The sequence below is a fragment of the Coenobita brevimanus genome, chromosome 42 (assembly GCF_032717465.1).
Source record: "Coenobita brevimanus isolate Jiangsu-jjx chromosome 42, ASM3271746v2, whole genome shotgun sequence".
Taxonomy (NCBI): domain Eukaryota; kingdom Metazoa; phylum Arthropoda; class Malacostraca; order Decapoda; family Coenobitidae; genus Coenobita; species Coenobita brevimanus.
This window is the reverse complement of record NC_136995.1, coordinates 11525283-11535282: the sequence shown is the minus strand read 5'-3', so window position 1 is coordinate 11535282 and position 10000 is coordinate 11525283. Positions and strand designations below refer to the sequence as shown.

Here is a 10000-nt window from a genome sequence, read left to right as displayed (position 1 = left end):
CCTTCTTGAGGCAGACACTCCATTACCTGACTGTCTCTTGTGAAGGAACGCCTGGCGAGAGGGATAGGCCCGAAGGAGGGGAAGAAGGAGGGAGGGGAAGGAGGGAGGGGAAGGAGAGGAGAAAGAGAGGAGGGAGAGAAAATGGGAGGGGAAGGAGAGGGGGAGGGAGAAGGGAGAGAAAATGGGAGGGGAGGGGAAGGAGGGAAGAAAGAAATACGCGTAAAAAGCTTTGGATAGATTTTAGTGTTAGAAGTGATTAATATTAACAGTGTAAATTCTGGAGGGAGAGAGAGAGAGAGAGAGAGAGAGAGAGAGAGAGAGAGAGAGAGAGAGAGAGAGAGAGAGAGAGTTCTAGACAGTTACTCACTCGCTTCAAGGTTTATTATCCATTGTGGTTGGTATTTTTTTTTCAATAACTTTAGACAGAAGTAAACATTGAAATAAATAAATAAATAAATAAATAAATGGAACGAAGTGAAAAAACTATGCAGAAGCAGAAACAGAATCATTATCTTGTTCATGGATCTCGAGGGACGCCATGGAGAACATATTCGAATTCAAAATCTGAAATTCGATTTTGAATCCCATCCGTTTGCACTGGCCGATGAACCGTTAATGTCGGGTAAACTGTAACGGTCGTCGGTCAAAGGGTCTGTTGACAGTTGACAATAGTGGGGGGGAGGGGAGAGGGGGAGGGGGAGGTGAAGGGGAGTGAGGAGAAAGGAGATGTTGAAGGGATCGGTAGCAGAGAGAGAGAGAGAGAGAGAGAGTGAGAGAGAGAGTGAGAGAGAGAGCTGAAGGAAGAAAAGATGATAGAGGCAGAATGGGGGAGGATGAAAGTCTGGAAGTAGTCAAGTATAGAAGAAGAAGAAGAAGAAGAAGGAGAAGAAGAAGAAGAAGAAGAAACAGGAGGAGGAGGAGGAGGAGGAGGAGAAGGAGGAGGAGGAGTAGGAGGAGGAGGAGAAAGAAAGAAAGAAAAAAGAAAGACAAGAGAAAAGAAAGAAAAATCCGTCTCAGCAGAATTCCTCTCGTTCATCATTTTGCCGGACTGTTTGGTATATACCGTATCAGCATCCCTAGACTCAGGCATTTCCCTTATAGCATCGGTCATTTAGCAGCCACAGATGTCCGGTGGGTGCTGTATTCTTCTCTCGGTCTGTGGCACTTTGAGGCTGGGTTCAAAATTTGCCCCGACGGTCATTTAAGAGGGATGCTGATCTTATGTTACGGTTCTACATTCTTTCCATAGTACTTCTTCGTGACTAGCATCATTTCACGTAGCTCAGTGGCAGGGAAAGACAATACTACGGCTCTACATCCTTTCCATAGCATTTCTTCGTGACTAGCATCATTTCACGTAGCTCAGTGGCAGAAAAGGTCACTACTACACCTTTACATATATTAAAAAAAAATGACAAATTGAAAGGAATTATATGTACTTCTGATAAAAATAATAATAGTAATAATAATAATAATAATAATAATAATAATAATAATAATAATAATAATAATAATAATAATAATAATAATAATAATAATAATGTTTTCTCTGCCACTATTATTACAACTCTTCAGTTAATTCGCTCCTTTATGTCCACTGTTCATTAGGCACTACAAGCTCAAACTACTACTACTACTATTACTACTACTACCACCACTACTACCCCTAACTACTACAGCTACTGACTACATGCACAGTACACACTACACTTCCTATTCAAAAATCAACAAAAATGGCGTCTACTAATCAAGCCTCGGAGTCCCCAGGGGGGGGGACCATAAATGCCCCCGCCATCTGCCCCTCTCCCGGTGACGACTCGAGGTGCCTGGAACCACTGTCTGACTCTCTTCTTCTTCATTTCTGCAACATTCGCTGCCTTTCATCTAACTTTCGCTCTGTTGAGCACCACCTCTCCTCCTCTAAACCTCACCTTCTTTTTCTGACGGAGACTCAGCTGTCTGAGGCAACCGACAGCAAACCCTTTTCTGTATCCTCCTACTTTCTCTATACTCATTTCAAAGCCAAAGGTGGCTGTTGTGTATACATACGCAACGACTTATCTTGCTCTCGTGTTCCTGAACTTGATTCTTCTGAATTCTCCACACTCTGGCTTCGGCTTTCCTGTCATTCTCTGACTAAATATATCTGTGCTGTTTACTTATCCCCTAATTCTACTGACTATCAAAAATTCTTCGACTATCTTACTTCTACGATGGAACACATTCTGTCCATTTCTCCTTTCTCTGAAATCTCCATTCTTGGATATTTCAATGTTCACCACCACCTTTGGCTCTCCTCTCCTTTCACGGATCCACCTGGTGAACAAGCCTACATCTTTTCTATCCTTAATGACCTAGAGCAGCTTGTACAGCACCCTACCCGTATCCCTGACCGCCTTGGAGAGAGCTCCAACATACTTGACCTCTTCCTCACAACTAATCCTTCTGCTTACTCTGTTAATCTTTTCTCTCCGTTGGGCTCCTCCGATCACAACCTTATTACCTTAACCTGTCCTATCACTCCGGTACGGCCTGTGGACCCTCCAGGAAACGTCGTCTGTGGCATTTTGGAGCCGCGAACTGGGAGGCCCTCAGGCAGTACTTCTTTGATTTTCCCTGGAATGATTATTGCTTCCATGGCCGTGAGCCATCTGAGTGTGCCTTGCGCATTACGGAGGTTATTCTCTCGGGCATGGAAGCATACATTCCTTTCTCATATCCTTTGACTAACGCAAGAAAGCCTTGGTTTAATCACGCTTGTTCTAATGCTGTCCGCAACAAGGAGAAGGCCTACACAAGGTACCGGAGCCAACCCACCCCTGAATCACATCATCTTTACGTTTCTGCCCGGAATCGTGCTAAGTCTGTTCTTCGCTCTACTAAAAATAATTTCATCCATACTAAATGCTCTCAACTCTCCAACTCGAATTCTTCCCGCTCCTTCTGGCACCTTGCCAAAAATCTTTCTAACAACCTTACCTCATCATCCTTCCCTCCTCTTTTCTACTCTGATGGTTCTGTAGCTATTTCTTCTACTGATAAAGCAGATCTCTTTGCACAGACTTTCTCCTCCAATTCCACCTTAGACGATTCCGGTGCTGTTCCTCCATCACTTCTCCCCTCTGACTTCCTCATGGCTGACATTAAAATTTCTTCAGTTGATGTATTTTCTGCCATCACTGGCCTCAGCACTAACAAGGCATATGGGCCTGATGGGGTCCCTCCTGTTGTTCTCAAGAACTGTGCTTCTGTGCTTACACCCTGCCTAGGCAAACTCTTTCGCCTTTGTCTGTCAACTTGTACCTTTCCTTCTTGCTGGAAGTTTGCTCTCATTCAGCCAGTCCCAAAGAAGGGTGACCACTCCCAACCCTCCAACTATCGTCCAATTGCTTTAACGTCCTGTATTTCAAAAGTTTTCGAGTCAATTCTTAATAGAAAAATTTTAAGGCATCTTTCCTATCACAACCTTCTTTCCGATCGTCAGTATGGGTTCCGTCAGGGACGCTCCACTGGCAATCTTCTCACCTACCTTTCAGACTCCTGGTCATCCTCCTTTCGGGACTTTGGCGAAAGCTTTGCCATTGCACTTGACATCTCAGAGGCTTTCGATCGAGTCTGGCATAAATCTTTAATTTCCAAACTGCCCTCCTACGGTTTCTATCCTTCTATCTGTGCCTTCATCGCTAGCTTCCTTTCTGGTCGTTCTATAGCCGCTGTTGTAGACGGCCATCGTTCTTCTCCTAGATCTATCAGCAGTGGTGTTCCTCAGGGCTCTGTCCTATCACCAACTCTCTTCCTTTTATTCATCAATGATCTTCTAAGCTGTACATCTAACCCTATCCACTCATACGCTGATGACTCCACCCTTCACCTTTCCATTCGGTTCCCGCAACGCCCATCTCAGCAGTTACTTCAAGAAACAAGGGATGAGGCTATGGCACACCTAATGTCTGACTTGGCTCGTATCGCTGACTGGGGTAAAAATAATATGGTTGTCTTTAATGCATCTAAGACTCAGTTCTTACACCTATCAACCCGACAAAATCTTCCACAGGTATACCCATTAATGTTTAATAATATTCAGCTTAATCCTGCATCATCCTTGAACATGCCTGGGGTTTCATTTACTCGGGACTTATCTTGAAAGACCATATTACATCTCTTGTAAAATCTGCTTCCAAGAGATTGGGTGTGCTAAGCCGACTCTGCTCTTTCTTTAACCCTGCACAATTGTTGACTCTATACAGAGGTTTTATCCGCCCCTGTGTGGAGTACAACTCTCATGTGTGGGGAGGCTCCCCACATGCAGCTCTTCTCAATAGGGTGGAGTCAAAGGCTTTTCGTCTCATTAACTCTCCTCCTCTTACTGACTCCCTTCAACCTCTGTCTCTTCGCCGCACTGTTGCATCTTTATCTCTTTTCTATCGCTACTTTAATGGTCACTGCTCTGCTGAACTGTCTGCTTGCATTCCTCCACCTCTACGACGGGCGCGTAGCACCCGTCTGGCAGCAAACTCTCATCCCTTTTCTGTCCAACTCTCTAATGCAAGAGTTAACCGTTACTCCCAGTCTTTCATTTATGCAACAGGTCAGCTCTGGAACTGTCTCCCTCTATCTGTATTTCCTGCTGCCTATGATCTCCAGTCTTTCAAACGCAGTGTGTCCAGGCATCTCAAAATGATCGGATCTTGAATTTGGCTCTCTCTTGTATTTTGTTTTTCTCTTGGAGGGAACTGTTACTGCGGGCCATGGCCTTTGGTTCCTTCTTCCTCGCATAAAAAAAAAAAAAAAGTCTACTTGACACTTCAAACTGAGACTACTATTACTACTACTACCACTACTACTTTTACTATTACTGCTCCTGCCACTACTACTACTCCTACTCCTACTCCTACTACTACTAATACTTCTACCACTATTACTGCCACTACTGCTACAACAACTACTACTACTACTACTACTACTATTACTGCTACTACCACTACTACTACTACTACTACTACTACTACTGCTACTACTACTACTACTACTACTATTGCTACTACTACTACTACTACCACTATTACTGCCACTGCTCCAACTACCACTACTACTACTACTTTTACTATTACTACTACTACTACTACTACTACCACTATTACTGCTACTACTACTACTACTACTACTGCTAACTTTTCACCTTCGTACCCACAGTCCACCTGGCACTTCAAGCTTCGAGTGCAAGTATCCAAGACCATCGTGACAGGAACGCACTCTATCAGGCTGGTCAATGAGGTGCAGTTGTCTAGGCAGGTAAGAAGAGAGAGAGAGAGAGAGAGAGAGAGAGAGAGAGAGAGAGAGAGAGAGAGAGAGAGAGAGAGAGAGAGAGAGAGAGAGAGAGAAGAGCAATATCCAAGGAAAGTATGTCTTACATATATACACAAACCCTAGCGGTCCTTGCTAAGTGGTTTGACTCTAATATGAGAGAGAGAGAGAGAGAGAGAGAGAGAGAGAGAGAGAGAGAGAGAGAGAGAGAGAGAGAGAGAGAGAGAGAGAGAGAGAGAGAGAGAGAGAGAGAGATGAATGTATAGATAGGTGTGTAGATGGGTAGTCAGATAGGTACCTAGGAGAATAACAGAAAAGAATAAGAAAATGAAAGAAAGATGGGAGGAGAGAGATGGGAGGTGGAAGGACTATGGAAGTAGAGAGAGAGAGAGAGAGAGAGAGAGAGAGAGAGAGAGAGAGAGAGAGAGAGAGAGAGAGAGAGAGAGAGAGAGAGAGAGAGCGTACTATCTTCCAAGTCTCTGAAGAACGCCTGTAGCAATTCCTGAAACCAAGAGTAATGTATTATTCAGGAGTTGGCTTTCACTCCCTCTCTATTAGGTGGGTCTGTTGTCTTATTCATGGGTGAGAGAGAGAGAGAGAGAGAGAGAGAGAGAGAGAGAGAGAGAGAGAGAGAGAGAGAGAGAGAGAGAGAGAGAGAGAGAGAGAGATGAATAGAGATAGTGTCTCTTTTATCTTGACCTCCCACAGATCAAGATGATGAGATTTGCTGTGTGTGTGTGTGTGTGTGTGTGTGTGTGTGTGTGTGTGTGTGTGTGTGTGTGTGTGTGTGTGTGTGTGTGTGTGTGTGTGTGTGTGTGTGTGTGTGTGTGTGTGTGTGTGTAGAAGAATTTGTTTGTAACGTGGGTAGGAGTGTGCATAATTGAATGTTTGCTTATGAAGTGTGTATAGGTATGTAACTTGTGTGCAGTGTGTCTTGTCATGGAGTGTGTATAGTAGTGTGTGTGACTGTGGGTGATGGAGAATGGCGCCTTTCTGTGGTGGGACTAATAAAATCGCTTGGCTCTTCTACCTAAAATATACAAATGTCCCTCAACTCCCTCTCCCTCCCACGAAAAAGGAAGACTGAATGCAGGAGGAGGGCAACTTCAGCCTGCACTCCACTGGGCTTACTTTCAGACGAGCTTGGAGCCACACACAGCAAGAACAGGAGCAATGTAATGTGTGTAATTGTGTGTAAATATGATGTAATGTGTGTAACTGTGTGCAATTGTGATGTAATTTGTGTAATTGTGTGTAATTCTTTCCTCTACCAACAGATCGAGGATTCGGAGGGGCCCGTGATGGTGATTGGAGCTGGCAAGACGTACCTCCTTCATGACACCTCCCCCAAACGCTCCCTCATGAAGCTGGTCAGGCACACCGTCACGCAGAAGAAGGTAGGCAGGCCCGGTGAGGCAGGGTGTGGTAGAGTGAGGCAGGGTGTGGTAGGGTTAGTAGGGTGAACTAGAGTAGGTGAGAGTTGGCAGAATGAGGCTGGGATTGGTAGAGTGGGGCTGGGTGTGGCAGGGTGAAGCAGAGGTTGATAGAATAAGGCAGGGTATGGTAGGGTGCGGCAGGGTTTGGCAGGGTGCAGCAGAGGTTGGTAGAGTAAGGCACGGGTTGGTAAGGTGGGGTAGGGTAGGACAAGGGTGGGGACAACAGGCAGGGTGAGGCACGGTCGGAAGGGAGGCGGGAATTAACAGAGGGTGAGGCAGGGTTTGCTAGGGTGAGGCAGGGGGGAACGAGGGTGGGGGGATTGGCTAGAAAGGCAGGGTGAAACAGGGTAAAACAGGGGATTTTATTGAAACTTTTGCGATAGACACGTTTTTTAATTTCCCAAAAGCCCTCTTAAAATATCTCTCCTCCCTTCATTGCCTTTATCACCTCAGGCTTCGTTTCTGATAATGCTCTACTCCGTTCACTTCAACTTGGCGTAAAATTGCCATCTTTCCATCTTGAATGCTGAGCTGTAAGAAGAGAGTGACGCTAGAATATGGTGATAGTCACGAAGAAGTGCTGTGAAAGCGATGCACGGCCGTAGCTCTGTCTCCTCTTTAAGCTATCGATGCTGTTCTCTCTCTTGGCTGTCTTCTTTCACCAACTCTCCATTTTTTTTTATCAGTAACGTTTTCGCTTTATTTCTGATCCTGTCCACTCAGACGATGGTGATTCTCTCTCTCTCTCTCTCTCTCTCTCTCTCTCTCGCTGATGGGGACACGTCTAGAAGCGGCCCTGTCCATCTGTCTCTCCCTGACGATTTCCGGACATGAGGTGAAGTGCTTCTCTCCTGTTGACCTTAGCGACTTTAGTGAGGCCACACCACACCACACCACACCACACCACACCGCACCACACCACACCGCACCACACCACACCACACCACACCACACCAAACCACACCACACCACACCACACCACCCCACCCCACCCCACACCACACCACACCGCACCACACCACACCGCACCACACCACACCACACCACACCAAACCACACCACGCCACACCACACCACACCACACCACACCACACCACACCACACCGCACCACACCACACCGCACCACACCACACCACATCACACCGCACCACACCACACCACACCACCCCACACCACCCCACACCACACCGCACCACACCACACCACACCGCACCACACCACACCACACCACACCACACCACACCACACCGCACCACACCACACCACACCGCACCCCACCACACCACACCGCACCACACCACACCACACCACCCCCACACCACACCGCAACACACCGCACCACACCACCCCACACCACACCACACCGCACCACAACACACCCCACCCCACTCCACCCCACCACCCCACCCCACCCAACCCAATCACACCACACCACACCTCACCACACCACACCACACCACACCACATCACATCGGGGATATTAGCTGAAGGGTCCTGAAGCTCCAGCATCAAGAAATTCTGCGCTTGTCCCCTCCATATTTCGCAGCGTCCATCACTACAGAGAGAGAGATACAGGACGTAGGCAGGAAGCATAAAGAACAGTGAAAACAGGTTAGGCAGACAGATGTAGAGGTAGGCAGTGGGGTAGGAGGGTAGGCAGGCACACCATCTCTCACGGAAGGGTAGGCAGGGATAGGCAGGGTGAGAGAGGAAGGAAAGGGCAGGATTTTTGAAGCCATTATTTATCAATGTGTAACTTTAGTCTATACTCTTTTCACTCTAACTTGGCCTAAAAGTGCCGCCTCTCTATTATGGCGCTAGTCACGAAGAGGTGCTACGGAAAAGATGTTGAGTCGTAACATAGTCTCCTTCCGCCACTGAGCTACGTGAAATATGGTGCCAAAGGACGAAAATCTGGGCCAAGTTAAGGTGAAAGGAGTATAGTCACCTCCAGAGAGTATCAGTATAGTCAGGCATTGCTTCTTACCTAACAAAAAAAGCTAAGAAGAAGGATGAGGATGAGGATGAGGATGAGGAGGTGGAGGATTACACAGGATTACACAGGATTACACAGGAAAGCAAACAGCAACAGACCTTATGGTTCTTTCGAGGCTGCTTGTTACAGAGAAAACTATGACTACAAGATCTAACTCTACATGCTGAAGGATAAGGATAGTAAAGCAAGAAGGCTCCCCCCACCACCAAACCCTCCAGGAAAAAGTGAGAAAAACCACCATGCAGCATGGAAAAACTGACATGGAAATTTTATAGGAAACACTGGAAAGGAAAAGTCACATTCTATAATACTTTATCTATAAGCTACCCGATAGAGTAACCGGAAAGAGAAAGTAAACAAATAAAATAATAGTTACGGCATGACATTATAAACCGGTACATTGAGTTAATGGGAAGTCTGTGGACATAACGTGGAGGAGGAGGAGGAGGAGGAGGAAGAAAAACCGGCTTGAGGTAGGAAAGGCGAGGTAAGCATGAAGGCAGGAAAACAGAGAAGGTAGAGAACGTGAGGTTGAGGGAAAGGTTAGGCAGACTGGATGAGAAGAGACGAGGAGGGATAGAGGGGGAGGCAGTTGGAGGAGGAAAAAAGAGACAAGCGGGAGAGAAGAGCAAGGGAAAAATGGGGGTAGGCAAAGAGAGAGAGAGAGAGAGAGAGAGAGAGAGAGAGAGAGAGAGAGAGAGAGAGCCATTGATCCATATAATCACTGGACCGGGAAGCCACACCACACAATGCCTCTCTCCACTTCATTACCCACCCTCCTCCCAAACTCTCCATCCTCTCACACTAGTTCAGAATTTAGTGCATTTTCCCTTAAAGCTACGTGTGGAGGGAGCCTACAGTGGTCTAGTAATACACGAAAATTAATGAAAAAAGAAAAAAGATGTTTGTTTACATATCCGGATTCTGCCGGGATATAAGAACGATGCGATTTTTATTTTTCGGTTCGATGTCCAGATTTTGGCGGGAATTGAGTACAAGTTTACGATGTGATTTTTTTCCTCCACCCCTACTATTCGTTCAGTGTTCTCTCTAGCTCAGTTTTTAAAGCATTTGCCTTTACGTTTAAGCGTATAGAGAATTACTGTAAACTATTTTGAAAAGGGAATAAAAGACGCATCCATATTTGAATTTAGGGTACAAGAATGATGCTGTTTTGTTTGTTGTTTTGTATTCTCAGAGAGCTAGGAATGGAAGGGGCGTGTTGTGTGGTCCGCTAATATGTATAGATTATTTGAAAAACTC

The 10000-nt window shown here is 46.0% G+C and overlaps 1 protein-coding gene across 1 annotated transcript in view; it reads left to right on the top strand.

The window, feature by feature from the left end:
- Window positions 1-10000, top strand: part of LOC145397601 (uncharacterized) — a 149450-nt gene that overhangs the window by 110405 nt on the left and 29045 nt on the right. Inside the window, exons 9-10 of the mRNA XM_080270641.1 lie at window positions 5194-5292; window positions 6582-6701. Of these exons, the coding sequence (XP_080126767.1) occupies window positions 5194-5292; window positions 6582-6701 (219 nt within the window). The remainder of the gene's footprint in view (window positions 1-5193; window positions 5293-6581; window positions 6702-10000) is intronic.